Below are 18805 nucleotides of genomic sequence, written 5' to 3' on the forward strand. Positions count from 1 at the left end.
GCCGGCCCATGTGTGGGGAGGACGCGGTCCTGCTTTTCTCTTTCATTTTTTCATTTTTTTATTTCTTACTTTTACTTTCTATTTTTTGGCTTATATACAGAATGTTAAAGATTTTAAAAATATTCTGAAATTCAAAAATTGCTGATGATTTTCGTTTTTCCATCCAAATTTCGTAAAATCTTCACAAAATGAAAACTATTCCTGCTTTTAAAAAATCGATTTTGAAAAAAATGCAAATTTAAAAATTGTTCTCATATTTTTAAAAATGTTTACGAATTTTAAAATATTAATCTATTTGAAAATGTGCCAACTTTTTAAAAATGTTGATGAATTCAAAGGGTATTCACAACTGCTAAAATATTCCTATTTCAAAAAAATCTTTGACTCAAAAAATTAATGCGAATACTAAATATGTTCATGGATTAAAAAAACTGTTCAACAATTAAAAAATGTTCGTCAATTCAGAAAATGTCACGAGTTCAAAAAATGTTCACTGATTCATAAAAAATCACGGAGTCGATAAAAGTTCACGCATTTCAAAATTGTTCCTAAATTTAAAGATGTTCATGGATTTCAAAAACTTCATGAGTTCAAAAAATATCCACAAATTTTAAAAAATGTTCATCTGTTTTAATAAGTTCATGAATTTCAAATAATGTTCATGAGTTTGAAACTTGTTATTTTTTTTGAAAAATATTCTCTTATTTGAAAAAAATGATGAATTGGAAAAAATTTCTTGATTTTCAATAAAGTTTACGAATTTAAAAAGTGTTTGGGATTTTCAAAAAAATCATGAATATGAAAATAGTTTGTAATTTTCAAAATAGTTCATTCTTTTCTAATAAGTTCGTAAATTTGGAAACTAAAAAATAATAATAAAAATTAAAGTGAAAAAAGAATAAAGAAGAAAAAGCGCAAGAAAGAAAAAGGACATAAACAAACTAACAGCCCACCCATTACTGGGGGTGACAGTGCGTGTTTTGTAGCCCACCCATGACCCGCGCAAGGAATGAGATCCCCGGTGTTGTAGGGCAGGGAACGAACGGGAATATTAGCATGTTTTCTTTATTTGATTTGACAAAATAAATATTTAGGGTGATCGAAAGGTAATAGGTCGCTTGAGAATTAGAGCCATAGGTAGTGAAAAAGTTAGAAACTAAGGGGATACATCATGTCCAAATACAAGGGTATTTCTTACTTCGTAGTGTTGTGAACGTATGATAGGGAGGTTGTGCTACTCCATCTGATTCGAATTAATTGATGCGGCCTCTATACAATATTGTATAGAGGTTGTGTAAGAGTTGTGTCAATTAATTTGGATCGAAGGCATGAGTAAACAATTGGTGGTTCCATGATTTCATCCATGCACGGGGTGGTCATGAAATTATTTGATTTGCAACTATTTCAAAACAGTGAAACAAAGCATCAGCATAATGATTCCCATGATAGCCAACTAAGTGGCTTTCCAGGATGACAAGGGAGGGGTCTCGGAGTCCTTCCAGGTGTTTAGATTCATCAAATACGCGTTGTGGTACCGATCACCATGGACAGCGTCCATGGTGGCGTAGGATTCCAGCTCAGTCATCTCCTCAGCCGTGAGCTGCACAGACAATGCTCTCACGTTCTGGCTGAAATTCTCAACTTTGGTTGTGCCAGGTATGGGGCACACATCGCTTCCCTGGTGGTGAACCCAAGCCAGCGCGAGTTGCGACGACGTGCAACCCTTCCTTGCAGCCATCTCGCTCACACACTCGAATATCGCCGCGTTTTTCTCCATGTTCTCGGGCTGAAATCTTGGGAGATTCTGGAAACGCAATGTGATACATTTGTTAGAAAAATGAAGGAGAAAAGTAAGCTAGCTAACCGCATAAAGTATCATGGGTAGTTCATTACCTTGCGGAAATCGTCCTCTGGTAATGTGTCCATCAGTTTAGGTCCCGTGGATAGAAAACCTCTATCTAGTGGACTGTACGCCACAATTCCGATGCCAAGTTCTCTGAAACAGAAAATAATTTTGAAGTTCTTTTTAGGACATTTCGTTAGTACTATGAAGCTGATTCTGAAAACAAACTGTGAAAAGAAAAAGGTAGTTCTGTGGTCGTTGCAAAAACCTGCAAGTTGGGATTATATCTTCTTCAACGTCTCTTGACCACAGAGACCACTCTAGCTGAACGGCGGTGATGGGATGAACTGCGTGTGCCCGTCTTATTGTCGATGATGAGGCCTCCGACAACCCGATATATTTCACCTTTCCTTCTTGGACTAGCTTCTTGATCTCACCCATCTACATGCATACAGAAGTCAAGAAGGTAGACTGGTCAATACCTACAAGGCCTCAATGTGTATAAATGAGTCAATGAGACGAAGTTGAACAAGTGCTAGTAATACGTAGGGAGTACGTCAATCACTACAACTTTACTTCTTTACGGAGGGAGTACGTAGTACTGACCGTGATCTCGACGGGGACATTCTTGTCGATGCGGTGCTGGTAGTAGAGGTCGATGCAGTCGACGCCGAGCCGAGCGAGGCTGCCCTCGCACGCCGCCCGCACGTACGCCGGATCGCCATGGACCTCCCGGGCCGGCGTGATGCCGAATTTCGTGGCCAACTGGACCTTCTCCCTCGCCCCTCCCTGCAGCGCCTGCTTTATCACAGAGAACTCTTGCCGGTCAGACATCCGCGTGCGAATGATATGGCAACTACTAGCAGGGAGCCAAGGAGCACGTCGGGTGGCTATGCTATGGTAATTACCTTGCCGAGCAAGAGCTCGTTGGTGTGGGGGCCGTAGATGTCGGAGGTGTCGAGGAAGGTGACGCCGGCGGCGACGGCGTGGCGGAGGAGCGCGATCATGTCCTGCTCGGGCTTGCGCTCGCCGTAGACAGCGGACATGCCCATGCAGCCGAGGCCCTGCGCCGAGATCTCCAGCCCCTGAGAGCCCAGCTTCATGCGCGGCACGACCACCGGAGCAGCAGCCATGTCGTCCGTGCCTGCGCTGCGTGTGTGATGGACTGATGATTGGTGGATGAGTAAGTAGGTCAGGAGCTTTGAGCTGCGGTGCAATTTATAGTGCGGTCGAGGGCGTCATGGAGTAGGTCACCAGGCTGCGGGTTGAATAAGCTGCCAAAGTAGAGCAGAGGGTCGCGTACGTTAAATTGAAATGGACATGATCTTTGGGCATGATAAAAAATCTTCTAATATATTGTTAAATTGAAATGCACATCCATGACGCCCGCCGTACCGCCACAAAAATGGTGAGGTCCTCTTCTAGATTTTTCGTACTCCATGACAATGAGTGGCGGGGGCGAGCAGGTGATCAAGCCGATCGCGCAAGAGATCAGGGACGCCGCTCGACGAAGGTGGGGTGGCGGCAGAGTCCGAGATGAGGCCGGCGATGACGGACGGTGTGGGACGATATGTGGACGAGCGCGTCAGCACCGGCACCCGGGCTGCCAAAACAGCGCCGGCGCCTGGGCAGCGAGGCCGGAGCGACCAATGTAGCAGCGGCGCCCGAGCTTAGGCAGCCGACGAGCCCGACGCAGCTGAGGACGAGGCCGGCGAGGCAGACCACAGGGCCACCGTGCTGACACGGCGAAGGCGGGTGGCGTGGATCGATGGGCGGGCCGATGCGCGAACAGTGGCTATGATGGGCTGCCGCATGGCGTGAGGCCGTCGGGTCAGGGCGATGCAGGAGTCCCGGTCGGAGCAGGGCGGAGACGGCCGGCGTAGATCGACGGGTGTTCCGGCGCACGGGTGACGGCCGTGAGGGCTTGTCGTGCGAGGCCACCGGGTCGATGATGGAGCCGGCCGGTCGCGCCGGTGTTGCAGTAGAGGCACACGGGGGTCAACGACGGCGGTGGGCGACGCAAACCGATCTAAGATCGGAAACCAAAAAAGAAATGCCGATCAAGATAACCGGCGGGAGAGAGACAAAAAAAATCTGGAGCACGAGCTCGGGAAAAAAGACTCTCTAAGGCAACCGATCAACACGACCGGCGGGCGAACTCTAGGAGGAGCGGCATGGCCCCCAGCGGCGGTCATGGAGGCCGACCGCCCCGGGGGCGGCGCGCAGGGCGGAAGCAGTGGGCAGTGGCGAGGGTTTGGATCGGTTAGGATGATACCATGTTAGAAGGGAACAAAGAGGGATTGGCGGAATATGATGAACACTACTAGGAAAAGGGCTATAGATAGGATTGATACTAATGGCGCACCAGGGAAGTAGTGCGCCACTACTATATATACTAATGGCGCACCTGTTGGTGATGCGCCATTAGTGTGGAAGACACTAATGGCGCACCAGAAACAGGGTGCGCCACTAGTATTAATTTTTTTTCCATTTTTCCATACATACTAATGGCGCATCAGGTCGACAATGCGTCATTACTAGTTCTAACTAGTAATGGCGCACCAGGCAGAGAGTGCGCCATTACTGTAATTTTTTTCTTATTCTTTTTTTGCAAAACTACTAATGGCGCACCGTTTCACAGTGCGCCATTACTAGTTTAAACTAGTAATGGCGCACTATTACACAGTGTGCCATTAGTATATATATTTATATTTTTTACTTTTTTGCAAAACTTCTAATGGCGCACCACCTGCAGGTGCGCCATTAGTAACCAGGGTTACTAATGGCGCATTTCCTTGTGGTGCGCCATTAGTAACCTGTGACCCCAACAAGATATTTTGGACAGCCCCACACCTACCCACTCACTTTCCTCACTTCATTCCCTCCACCTACTTCTCCAAGCTTTCGCCTGCCTCCTCCTCACCTCATTTTCACCATAAATTCATCAAAATTAAGTGGTGAAATTACCTTTTTTTTGATAGGTAAGTAAGGGGAAAGCTATCTTCATGATATAGATCTACTTTTTTTCTCCCTAACTCGCTCCAACAACGTGCACATGCACTTTTTGTGGCCTAGCTAGATCTATGTATGTTTGTGGTGTTGCATATATGTTTGTGTTTGAAGGTACCGGTATTTGAAATGCGATAGTTGCCAATATTTTATCGGAATGTTTTGATTCATTTCCGTTTCGGCGAGAATTTTGGCACTATGCATTCCTTTTGGTCCTATTTTTAGGGAAGGTCATGTCAAATTTTTTCTTGGTTCTGAAATATCGTTTTGCTCTACCCCGCAGGCGACCATGGTCCGCACGATGACTGAAGGCATCGTGAATAGGTTTTTGAGCTCCGCGAAGGCCGAGATGCTTCAAAAGAACGAGACGGAGATAAGATGTCCGTGTCGAAGATGCAAGCTGAAGAGCCTTATTGCGGATCCGGATTCCGGGCAGGTGCGGGACCACCTGCTCTTGCGTGGTTTCATGGATGGCTATCGGTGGCAAGGTGATGAAGATGACTATGAAGTCGTCCATGGCCGGGGCCGGGCAAGAAATAAGGAAGGGCAACAAGACAAGTACCACCGCGGCGAGGGCAAGCGAGAAGACGAAGAATCTCCAGGACATGATCACGACGGTGATGCTGTACACAGTCATCATGTAGAAGATGTCGTACATGATGATGAGGAAGATCAAGACGAAGGGCATGATCATGAAGATGAAGATGCCGGAGCAGACGACGATGGAGGTTGGGTGCAGGACCCTCATATTCAAGAGCTGTTTCTCAAGCAGACGGATAACGCAAGAGCTGCCGCCCGAGAGAAAGCCAAGCTGGATCAACTGGAGATAGACGCGGTTACTCCATTGTATGAAGGATGCAGGCCCGAGGATACCTGCCTGAAAGTAACGCTCATGGCTCTGGAGATGAAGGTAAAACACAAAATGACCGACGCATGCTTCGACGAGAACATGTCATTCTGGCACGAACGTCTTCCCAAGGGGAACAAGTGCCCGACCAGTTTCGAGGAGGCGAAGAAAATCGTGTGTCCTCTGGATTTACCGCACGTGAAATACCATGTGTGCATGAACAATTGTATCATTTATCAGGACGAGCACGCGGAGTCTACCATATGTCCGGTGTGCGGCGTCACTCGATACAAGAAGAGGAAGAAAGCTCCTCGAAAATCGGTGTGGTACTTTCCGATCACTCCTCGTCTGCAGTGGTATTTCGCGGACCCTAAGGTAGCAAAGCTCCTGTGTTGGCACGCGGATAGGGAGGAGAAGAAGCGGGAAGATGACGGAAATGATCCGGAGATAAATAAAAAAGACAAGATGCTGAGTCACCCTAAGGATGCGAGCCAGTGGCAAGCGTTGAACTTCGAATACCCAGAATTTGGGAAGGATCCAAGGAACATCGTGCTGGGAGCGAGCACCGATGGAGTCAATCTATTTGGCAGCCAGAGAAGCACACATAGCACCTGGCCTGTATTTGTGTGGATGTACAACCTTCCCCCCTGGTTGTGCATGAAGAGGAAGTACATTCACATGAGTATGCTAATTGAAGGGCCGAAACAACCAGGGAACGACATCAATCTGTATCTAGGGCTGCTGAAGGAGGAGCTACACGCTGTGGAAAACGCCAGCCAATACGTGGGACGCCGCAGAGAAAGAATATTTCCCTATGAGAGCCGCACTGCTCACGACGGTGCACGACTATCTCGGTTACGGATATCTCGCGGGGCAGGTAGTCCACGGATTTTCTGGATGCGTAAGGTGCATGGATGACACAATGTATCGCCAGCTAGATAGAGATCCCGGGTCTTCGAAAACCGTGTTCATGGGACATCGAAGGTGGCTTCGCGACGATGACCCGTGGAGGAAACGCAAGGATCCGTTCGATGGTGAAACCGAACCCCGAAAACGCCCGTGTACGAGGAGCGGCGAGGAAATAGATGAGCTGTTGAAAAATTGGAAAGACTGCCCACTGCCGGGAAAGAAGCAAAAGGCGCCAGAGCCGCTGCTGAAGGTATGGAAAACGAGGTCTGTTTTCTGGGACTTGCCGTACTGGAAGATTCACCGTGTGCCTCACAGCCTTGATGTCATGCATATCACGAAGAATGTGTGCGAGAGTCTACTTGGTACCCTGCTCAACATGCCAGAGAGGACCAAAGATGGGCCGAAAGCAAGGGCAGACTTGAAATCAATGGGCATCAGGCAGGAGCTTCACGCTAATGATGATGATGATGATGAGGCGAAGCAGGACACAGAAAGTCGTCGCAAAGGCAAAAAGGCCAAGAAGACCGGAAATGACTACCCTCCCGCGTGCTTCACTCTAAGTCAGGAGGAGATCGAGCAGTTTTTCACCTGCCTCCTAGGAGTAAAACTTCCTTACGGTTACACGGGGAAGATAAGCAGATACCTAGACCCAGCGAAGCAGAAGTTCAGCGGGATGAAGTCTCACGACTGTCACGTGCTGATGACGCAGATACTTCCAGTTGCAATCCGTGGGATCATGGACGCGCATGTCCGTGAAACGCTATTTGGCCTATGCAACTTTTTCGACGTCATCTCTCGGAAGTCAATTGGCGTGAGGCAACTCAGAAGGCTACAGGAAGAGATCGTGGTGATACTATGCGAGCTTGAGATGTACTTCCCGCCCACATTCTTCGACGTTATGGTGCATCTGCTGGTCCATATCGTGGAGGATATCATCCAACTTGAGCCGACGTTCCTGCACAGCATGATGCCGTTCGAAAGGATGAATGGTGTCATCAAAGGATACGTTCGCAACATGTCACGTCCAGAGGGAAGTATAGCCAGGGACTTTCTGACCGAAGAGTGCATCTCCTACTGCACGAATTATCTAGGCATCGAGAACCCCGTTGGTCTGCCCGTCAACAGGCACCTCGGCAGGCTCGCTGGATGGGGTCACCGTGAGGGTCGCTGCGAAATGCATGTTGACTTCGAGGGTCGACTCGCCGACTTTGAAAGAGCAAACCTAGTCGCGCTACAACACATAGACGTGGTCGATCCTTGGGTGGTAGAGCACAAAACCTTTATTGAGAAGACGTACAATGACCGAGGCCAACAGAGGACGGACGAAGATATACTCAAAGAGCACAACTCATGTTTCACGCGTTGGTTCAAGCAGAAGCTTCTGTCGTACCCTTTACATGAGGATTCTTCCGCGGAAGAACAACTCATATTCGCCTTGTCACAGGGCGCCGAGCACAACCTAATGACCTATGAGGCGTACGATATCAACGGCTACACATTCTACACCGAGGACAAGGACATGAAGAGCGATGGTTATCAGAACTCCGGGGTAACGATGGAATCCTACACCGGCAACGACAAGGACAGATACTACGGAAGGATCGAGGAGATCTAGGAGCTGAGCTACGCTGGAGAGAAGGTCCCGATGTTCCGTGTCAGATGGGCCAAGAGCGTCCTAAAAGAAGACCGGTATTTCACCACCATGGTTATACCCGAAGCCAAATCCAAGACCGCGGGCGCAAACGTCACCGCGAAAAATGAGCCATGGGTACTGGCTTCCCAAGTGGACCAATGCTTCTTCATTACCGACCCGTCAAAGCCCAGTCGTGTTGTCGTGAGGAGAGGCAAAAGGAAGATCATCGGAATGGATGGAGTAGCCAATGAGCAAGACTTCGACAAGTACGGCGACTCGAAGATCGAACATGACGACGACGATGAAGTAGCAGCACACACCACAAGAAGAAGCAGGACCACCCTACCTAAAGGATGTCCGTTCCACAGAAGAACTCCATTTGCGAAAAAGAAGGGCAAGAAGATTATGAACAGATAGCTAACTAAGATCGATTGTATTTAAATCGTAGTCTTCATTTCTCGATTGTATTTCATGGGCACTTTTTGATATCATGAATATTTTTAAATTTCATGGGCACTTTTTGAATTCATGAGGACACTTGATCTCGATCCCCCTCCATCTCGATCTCGATTCCCCCTCCATCTCGATCTCGATCCCACCCGCACCCTCCCCCGCTAGCTAGCTCCACCGCCGCCGACGACCCACGGCAACCCTCCCCCGCTCCACCGCCGCCGACGAGCACCCGGCCCCCCGCACCCCTGGGGGGTTATTACTGTTTTTATAAAAAATATTACTGTTATGATTTAAACAAGTTTGAACATATTTAAACACAAATAAATATCAAACAGGATTTAAAATGCATAAAAATATATATTGGGGAGCCTGGGAATCGAACCCAGGACCTCCTGGTGTGTGTGCTCCACCGCCGCCGCCGACCCACGGCAACCCTCCCCCGCTCCACCGCCGCCGACGAGCACCCGGCCCCCCGCACCCCTGGGGGGTTATTACTGTTTTTATAAAAAATATTACTGTTATGATTTAAACAAGTTTGAACATATTTAAACACAAATAAATATCAAACAGGATTTAAAATGCATAAAAATATATATTGGGGAGCCTGGGAATCAAACCCAGGACCTCCTGGTGTGTGTGCTGCGTATTGACCAGTCGGGCTAGTGGGCGGGGTCTATTGTAGATAGGTTTAGGTTGTATATAACCTGACAAGTCGGGCTAGATTAAATTACTTATGGCGCACCCCTCGATGGTGCGCCATTGCTATGGATGTACTTATGGCGCACCCCTGGGTGGTGCGCCATTGGTAAGCCTCTCCCACACTAAAATCCCCAATCTCCATTTCTCTCTAATCCCTCCCCTGCCTCGTCTCACCCGCGCCTGACCACCACCGCCCACCACTTCCCCCGTGCTCGCCGTCCCCGGCCGTGCTCGCTTCCCCCGCCGCACCCGACCACCTCCCTCACCGCCGCCCCTCCGCCCGCGCCCGCGCCCTCGCCGTCCCCCTCCCCCCGCGGCCCCGCCTGCGTCAACCTCCCTCCCGAGCGCGACTGCTAGGGTTCCTAGCCGCCGCCACCGCTGCCGGCCCGCCGCCGCGGCGCGCCCAGCCGGCCGAACCCTCTGCTGCCCCGCCTCCGGTACAGGACGCTAGCAGCGCCTCCCCCCATCAAGCAGCCGCTCCCACCAGCGGTGCCCCCCTCCCTGGAGCAGGTGCTCCTGCCCAGCAACGTTGCCGCCCGGAGCTACGCCGGCGACCAGTCCGTAGGCAGGTAGCCACCACTCCTTCGTCCTTCCTCCCTCTTCCCTCATCCCCCTCCCTCCTTCCTCTTGCATCCTCTGTTCAATTTTTTGCTTGCTGCGTGATTTTTTCAGAGCATGCTCAAGTTTACATATGAAAGGATTGTTCTTGATAGGTGTTTGTGATAATGCCTCTAAGGGAGGGGGGCATCGCGTCATTAGTCTCCGTATCAGAGTCTTTTTTTCCTAGCCGTGTTGTCACCGAAAAATGCAATAAATTCTCATGGTTCGAAACCTTTGATACTTGGCTTCTCCAAATGAGAAATTTATGCATGTAATAATTGGTTTACCTTAGTTTGCAGAAATATGAAATTAAGCCTTACTTAGTAACAATGTTTCAAGAAGATCAATTTGGAAGCTCTGCTTCACAGGATGCCTTCAGACACTTGCACATATCTTTCTAACTCATGCATTATTTCATCTATTAGACACTTCAAAGTGATGGCTATTTCCTTTGCCTTAGAGGAAAAACAAAATAATATCTTCTACTTTGCCTAGACGAAATATAATTTCATGGACTACTTTTTATATCAAATTTTTAGCTAAGTTTTGTCTCCCTGCGAAAATTAGGCAAATTCCTTCTCAAAATCACATGTTTTAACTAGGAAGAACCTGAGACACTATGGCATCAACACTTGTAAGAAAAGAAATAGCAGGAGAATGAAGATTATATTAAAAAATGGTATTAGTAGTGGTAAACAAGCATATAATCCCTCCCAGGTAGTAACAATAACTTTATGCAGGAGAGTGAAAGAAGAAGCATAGGCGATCAGGTTCGATCATGGTTGGAGAAAAATTGAGGCGTTTGTTGGCTCCAAGACAGTGATACAGGTATATACATGTGCTCTGCTTACTTGATCATACAGAAGATTTTCATATAAGAGTTACGTTTCAAGTTGCTGAACCTTTTCATATAAGTTTGCTTCCAAGGAGTTGTTCCCTGTCTGGTCCAATTCTGAAGAAATAAAAAGTGAATAGTTTGTTTGTTCCCTGTGTGGTCACTCTATTTTTTGAGTACTGACATTAGTTATGTTTGTTAGCAGCAATATATTTAAATGAAGCTTGTTATTTTTCAACTGTTCAACTGATGCCATGAAACTGAATATAGTAGTTGAAAACCCTGTTTTTCTTCCTGATCGTGAATATTTCATGGGTGCTGTAAAATGTGCAGGTGGTGAGTTGAGGCTCAGCATACAGCTTGTTTGGACTAACCAAGAGGACGAGGTATGTTGCTTGCCCAAGCTAAGTGACACGTACGCGCCAAGTTTTCTATTATATAATTACCTGTTAGTGCTTAGTTAAACTGCATGATACGGCCATAGCAGATGGATGGTACTAGGTGTTGTTTTGTTTCTTGCCAATGTATTCAGAGAGCAGATGTGCCACTACAGATTTCTTTTCTTGAAGGCAGCTCACATAAGTTGAGCTACAAGTGAACAACTTGCTGCTATTAGATCTGGAATGGAAGCTCACATAAGTTGAGCTGATTTTTGTCCATATGAAAGCAGAGGACCATATGGTCTGTGGCCTTTTCATCCATATGAAAGAAGAGGCACATTGTGGTGCTAGTTTGCTGGGTTTTGTCTCCGACCATCGTGTCGTGATGAATTTGCAGGTACCCCGAGAGGCCCTTGAGTTTGCCGGAATGTCGATTAACTTCCGTTCCGGCAAATTCGGGTACTCCATATGTCCTATTTTCAGCAAAGGTCATGCTGAAATTTTCCGTGAATTTTAGCATGACTTTGCTAAAAATAGGACATATGGGGTACTTGCGATAATGCATGAGCCGGGGTATCTTAGTACTTAATTAAGTAGGATCAACTGCCCCTTTATTCTTCCTGCATTAAACCATAGGTGGCAATAGAGCCAAGTGATTAGGCCCAACTTAGAATTCTCCTTAGCATCGATAAACCCTAGATGATAAACCCAACATAGGTGGCAATAGAGCCAAGTGATTAGTGCCTAGTGATTAGGCCCAACCTAGGGTGCCTCGGCATCGATAAACCATAAATGATGAAAACTTAACTTGGCTGCCCCGGATGCCTCGGTGTCGATGAGAACCTAAATGATGTACGCTTAGGCTTTTAGGGTGCCTCGACGTCGACAAACCCTAAATGATGAAAGCTTAGGCTTTTAGGGTGCCTCGGTGTCGACAAACCCTAAATGATGAGACCATGATCTTGTTCCTTGACAATAACCAACTTTTTGACCAAACTTTTTTCCTATTTAGAGCGAAACATGGCCCACAACAATGAGGCCGGTGGTTCGGGCGACAAGCAATTCTGGGAGCTGTCCCAGGAGATGGAGGAACAACCTCACCGCTATGAGGACGCCGCGGAAGACACCGATCCTGATTACACAACCCCTAGTGGCGTCGGGGATGACACCACTGATGGTGCCGCCGAGGATGCCACCACTGATGATGGCGGCGCACACACAGATGGCAGCCAACCGAAGAAGCAAAGGAAGGACCGGCGCCCGAATGCGCTCCGCACCCTCAAGGAGGAATTCACTCAAGTGGACTCCGACGGGAATCCAACGGAGCCCAAACATATAGTCAAGGGGTACTCGCTTCAGCTCAGGTGCATTCTTCGGAGCACCGTCTCGATCAACACCGAGAACCTTAGGCATAAGGACCGAGGGAATTTGCGCAACCTCCTCTTCACGAAGCTGCACGAACGATACAAGTTCCCCGCCGAATTTGAAAACACACGCCTCTCAGGGAATAAAGTGAACAGTGCCGCCCTCACGAAGATGAGCATGGCCCTGTCTACTTGGAAAAGCGCGGTGAAGAGAATGATTGATAAAGGTGATAGTTATGAGAAGATCAAGGCGAAATATCCTTTGATGAGTGAAGATGAGTACAAGGAGTTCAAGATCAAGTGCGAGAGCAGTGCAACCTCCGAATCAAGTCAGTGGGGGAAAGAAATGCGGGAGTTGAACTTAGGGGAACACAAACTCGGTCCCGGCGGTTACAGAGTGGCGGAGCCTATATGGGACAAGGAGGACGCGGAGCGTGCCGAGCAAGGCCTACCGCCCCGCTTCGAGAAATACAGCGGTGACAAGCAGACCAGGAACTATGTCAGGGCCCGGTACAAGGAGGACCCGATAACAAAGGAGCTTACCACGGATCCGAAGACCAGGGCGCTTGAGCTTCTTCTGGTAGGAATACACCCCCACGTAATTAGCTCCATATGGTTGCACTCTAATTAATCCCCAATATTTCTAAATGGTTCACGTTCCTTTCGCAGGACACTGAAAGTAGTAGCGCGGGGTCGTCTAAGAGCTCCCCTTTCGACACCCCTTTAAATAGGGCGTTGAACGTAATGAAAAACAAGGATAAGCTCACTAAGCCGACATCAGCTGGTCGTGTGGCCGGCAAAGGCTTGTCCACAAAATGGGGGTCATACTATATCGCTGGTGTGCGGAAGGAGAAAGAGACCAGCTCGGAAAGCCAGACGCGCGAGGTTGAAGAACTCAAGGCACAAGTGGCACGGATTCCGGAGCTTGTCCAAGAGCAAGTGCAACAACAACTTGGAACGACGCTCAACGCCATGGTGCCTACGTTGATTCATGGGCTGACGACATGGATTGCGGGCGGCCAACAGGGGCCTCCCCCGGTTCCCAGCTTCACGGCCAGCAACTCGCACAGCACGCAGGCGGCGCCATTGGTGTCTCCGGCGGCGCCATTGGTGTCTCCGGCGGTGGCGCCATTGGTGTCTCCGGCGGAGGCGGTATTCGTGTCTCCGGCGCCGGCACGGGCATTGGAGCTTAATGCACCCGGGTGTACGCCGACCGGCACCTCGCCAGCAAGCGCCCCCTCCGTCAGTTGCACGCCCGCCGTTGGCGGTGCCTCGACATTAGCCGAGCTCGATGGCATCACGGTAACCAAGCCTCTCGGCCGATGACTTCATCTCCTTGCCTTTGACTGGGCATCCCTGACGCCCTGTACATGTTTTCGCAGGGCACCGCCGACGTTCCTTGCACTCTTCTGCATTTCGTGGGCACCGAGTTGGTCGATGTTGCCAAGGGCAGAATCGTTCAACCAGGCAACCCCATGTTCCACGGTAATCCGATGCCACCCACAATGTATAGGGTTGAAGTGGTTCGGGTGCTGCCAGGCTGCGACGAGCTGTTACCTCCGATTTGACCTGCTGGGGCCGACGAAGAAGATGAGATGACCCTCAGCACCTGTGTAAACTGGCCCCTGCTTTGGCCGAAGAGCCAGATTCGTTTGGGGGCGGGGGACACCACCCCACAGACAAGACCGCCAGTCGTGCCGGCACCAAGCCATGGCAAGAACGCCGCAACGCTACCAGACCTGCCGGACATCCCTATGGCACAAGATCCGGACAACCCTATGGCACAGGATCCGGACGGCGACGACAACGACGACGGTACATTTACCAAAGTTGATAAGTACTTTGCCGAACATGGGTACGCTGACGAGTTCTGCGGGCCTCTTTCTCAAGAACCCAACCAAGACGACCGCGATCTAGCTGGTACGGCGGAGAAATCCAATTGCAACAGGCGTCGTCTGGCGTTCAGTTCTCAGGACACGCCTCCAGCTCCCGCCTTCACCGAGCCTCAGATAGCTGAGGTGCAAAATATTATCAGCCCCAACACGCTCAAGAAGGCGGTCTGTGAGAAGAACTCGGTCCCATTACAGGAGATCAAGAAGAAGGGACGGAAACTAAAGACTAACAAGGGCGCCGGTGCGAGCCAGCCGGCACCGAGTTCGATCCGTGCTCAGGATGGGCCACCTTCACCTAAGGATATCTCGAGGAGGGTGCATGTGGCGGGTAGGGCGATGCTACCGCCAAATATGCTGAATGCTGCAACCGGTGCTATGCGGAGTCTGCACGACAGTGTTCTTTCTTTGGAGAAGCGGCGTCTCAGAGAGAAGGATGTGGCATACCCGGTTTTCATGGCCAAGGTGCCAGAGGGCAAGGGCTTTGTGGATGGCGACATCGGGGGTATGATCGTCCTGTGGTTTGATGACATCTTTGCTATGTTTAACCTTCATCCGCTGCACTACACCTTCGTTTGGCTGTTTTCACTGAGTATGGAGATGCGGATCATTAGAGACAAGACCCCGGACATCGTGATAGTCGACCCCTTCTACATGCGTGCCAAGCACTTGAGCAGCGCTGGGGACCGCCAAGTTGCGAGTTCACACCTCGAAGGCGTCATTCTGGCAAACCCAGATAAGGATAACTTCCTTGTGGCTTACTTTCCCGAGTAAGTCATCCCTTAACCGCCCCGTAACATATGATTTCTTAGATTTCGATCGTTCTTTTTTTTTTCTAACATTCCGTGTTCTGTGCAGTGACACACATTGCACACTCATCCTCTTAAGCCCGAAATATTCCATGGCCACGTATTTAGACCCGAACCGTAACTCCAAGATAGACTACATAAATGTCAAGAAAGTTCTTGATGATGTTCTCCCCGCCTACGCCAAATCTGGAGGCACCTTCACCAGGGCAGTTCGTAAGTATGACAAGCACATGTTCTCACACAATACGAAGTTCTGCTACGTCAAGCAGCCGCTTGGCGGTCAGAAAGATGCCTACTACGCCCTCCATCACATGCGGGCGATCGTAAGGGACCATCATCAACTTCTGCTACCAGATAATCTCAAAGATTGGGCCGCGAGCTTGTCGGCAGTCCAGGACGCGGACCTCAGACAAGAATTCTTTCGCATCCAGTCAGAGTTTGCGGACATCATCCATCAAGATGTCCTTCATACCTCGGGGCAGTTCTTCCTCAGATATCAACCGTCCAACAGTGAGATAGATGAAATGCTACAAATGCAGGGTGACAACGACCGCGATTTCATGACCATCACGACAGACGACGGCTTCATCCACGTTCCTGTCTGATGAGTCGAGTCGAAAGTAGTGATGTGTAGTTCTGAAACATTGATTGGCTCATGTTGTAATTATACTTTAATGAATTCGTATGTCTCTTTGGTTTGGACAGTCGTTCAACTTAGATGTAATCGATACTATTTATTAGTAGGACCATGAATCGTGCTATTAATGTCTTGCTTTTCTCTTCCGATCCTTTTGTTGCATACTTACATATTGCTTATGTATTGTCTGTTGTTTGGCTTGTGCATAGAGATGCCGTCGTATGTCGTGTACAAGGGTAAGGTTCCCGGAGTCTATGACGACTGGGAGGAGTGTCAGAGACAGGTTCACCGTTTCAGCGGTAATAGTTACAAAGGGTACACCACTAGGGCGGAGGCCGAATCTAGATACGCCCGCTATCTAGCGGGAGAGAGGAGGGAGCGTTGGAGGAACCGGATGAAGACCAGTTTGATCGCGATGATGCTCATCGTGATGACCACAGCTCTCTTCTATGTGATGATAGTTTAGATGATCGATATCGACTTGTAATGTGAAGACAAACTCGATACTCGCGGTCTTGAGACTTGTAATGTTTTATCTTTGTTCGGTCTTTTGAATTCGGAGACTAATATGATGAATTGTATTCGGAGACTAATCTTCTATTGTATTCGATGAATCTGATGTTGATGTGTGCTGCTGTCTATATTCTGTCTAATAATATATTTTATATTCTGTCTAATAATATATTTTGTAACCTGTGCAAAAATCAGAAAAGGAAAAAAACCCAAATATTCATACTAATGGCACATCACCACCAGGTGCGCCATTAGTATGCCAAAGGATACTAATGGCGCATCAACAGAGAATGCGCCATTAGTATGACAAAGCCATGCTTACGTATGGCCTCCCGGGAGGCACACTAATGGCGCATGCTGTTACATACTAATGATGCACTAGTTGGTGCACCATTAGTATGTCAGATACTAATGGCGCACCTGTGGTGCGCCATTAGTAAGATATACTAGTGGCGTGCTACTAATGACGCACTGGTAATGCGTCATTAGTAGGCAAAATCAGTGCGCCATTAGTAGGCCTTTTCCTAATAGTGGAATGTATTATTGAGCCTTGAGGACGAATATATATTAAGTGTAAGACTTGAAGGACAAGAAGCCTCTCCTAAAAATAAGGTAGGAGACGAATTACAAATTCTAAACTATCAAATATATGTATCCCAAATATATCTCTAACAACAGTGAGCGGCAGGGCGGTTTGAATGGGACGCCACGGTGGCTGGCTGTTGCAACGGATGGGCACACCATGGGGGAAAGGAATCGTGTGCATCCAGGAGGCAGATGCCACGGCGACCGACGTCCAGGGTTGGGTTGGGGGTTGGTGCGTGCTGACGGGTCACCGCCCTTCTCTGCCACGCAAAAATTCCGATGGTGGCCCGATGGCCTTTATCTTTGTTTAGGCCAACACCAACGCATGACCCTGATCGACCTTCATGTTTGCGAAAAGTTCTATAGACGAGCTCAACATGATCAGGAATAAGCAGCAACAACCTATCCAACCATCATTAGACTTGCCTACAATTATTCAGAAACGCCAAAAGGCTCTGCCGGCTGGGTTCATGAAGACCCATGTAGACGCCGGGTGCATGCAAGACGAGAGGAATCTGCAGCAGCAGTGTGTCGTGACAGCAACGGCAATTATGTTGGCAACTCATCACTGGTGATAGCTGGAATCGAGGATCCGGCAATCCTTGAGGCCATCGCATGCAGAGAGGCACTATCCCTTGCAGAAGATCTTCACGTTCAAAATTTTGTCATCTCCTCGGACTCCAAGCAGGTTATCTCACACATTAATAAGGGATCTAAAGGTCGTTTTGGTGCTATAATTAGTGAAATTAGGCTCAAGTCAAGTACTATGAATTGTTCTTTTAATTTTGAAAGTCGTGCAGTTAAAGTCGAAGCACATAGGTTAGCTAGGTACTATCTTAATCTTGGTCACGGGCGCCACATATAGCTTGGCCAACCCTGTGATCCAATTTGTATCCCACTATTTGTGATATATGATGAATAAAACATTCCTAAAAAAACAACGCATGACCCCATATGGGAAAATCCTATCTGTCGCATTCTGCGGCAGATTGTCGTAGATTCGTACCGAGCGAGCGACCAGAGAGTGAACTGGGCCGGCCCAATTATTTGTAAAAACACGTTATAGTACTGGCCGGTTTTGGGAACGTTGTAGGAGGTTCTAGTTGATTATTTTCTGGTTTTAGAAAACCTCTAGAACGTAAAGGAAGTTCTTGAACCGTTTTATTGTCTTTTTCCTTTCTTTTTACTTTCTCCTGTTTCTCCTATTTTTTTCTATCCTTTTTTTCTTTATTTTTTATTTTTTATTTTCTTTGTTTAGTTTTATCTTTTCTTTCCTTTTTTATTTCTTTTTTATTTTTATTTTTCAACGAATCTTAAGAAATTTAAAAAGTGTTTGCATTTAAAAAACCCTTCATTTTTTCTAAAATGTTCCTCTTTTGTAATTTTGTTAACATATTCCAAGAAAAATAGAATTTCTAAAAACTTCTACTTTGCAACAAATCTTCGAAAATTCAACAAAGTTTAGAATTTCTAATTTGAAAAATGTTCGCATTTTATTTTATTTTTTCACAAATTCAGAAAATATGTGGGAATAAGATGTTCCCACTTTCAGAATTTGTGCACAAATTCACAAAATGTTCTCGAAATCGAAATATGTTCCGGTGATCTCAACAATGTTCGCCTTGGAATTTTTGTTCACAAATTGAAAAAATGTTCTGGAATTTTACTTAAAAAATTCATGTTTTCAAATGTGTTTAACAATTGAAACATTGTTCAGGGAATTTCAGAAAGTATTTGCATTTTGGAAAATTTGTTCATAATTTCAAAAAATGCATTATTAGTTTTTTTTTCTTGTTTGTC

The 18805-nt window shown here is 47.7% G+C and overlaps 1 protein-coding gene across 1 annotated transcript; it reads right to left on the bottom strand.

Moving 5' to 3' along the window:
- Positions 1 to 1373: 1373 nt before the first annotated feature.
- On the bottom strand, positions 1374 to 3044 carry LOC125538718 (putative aldo-keto reductase 3). Its single transcript, XM_048701993.2, has 5 exons — positions 2752 to 3044; positions 2450 to 2641; positions 2112 to 2284; positions 1894 to 1996; positions 1374 to 1804 (listed from the first exon to the last, which is right to left on the bottom strand). The coding sequence occupies exons 1-5, from the start codon at positions 2974 to 2976 to the stop codon at positions 1454 to 1456; spliced, it is 1044 nt and encodes a 347-aa protein (XP_048557950.1). The 5' UTR covers positions 2977 to 3044; the 3' UTR covers positions 1374 to 1453.
- Between the last annotated feature and the right edge of the window lie 15761 nt (positions 3045 to 18805).

Source organism: Triticum urartu, chromosome 2A (assembly GCF_056163025.1).
Source record: "Triticum urartu cultivar PI428250 chromosome 2A, HENAU_Tu73, whole genome shotgun sequence".
Classification (NCBI taxonomy): Eukaryota; Viridiplantae; Streptophyta; class Magnoliopsida; order Poales; family Poaceae; genus Triticum; species Triticum urartu.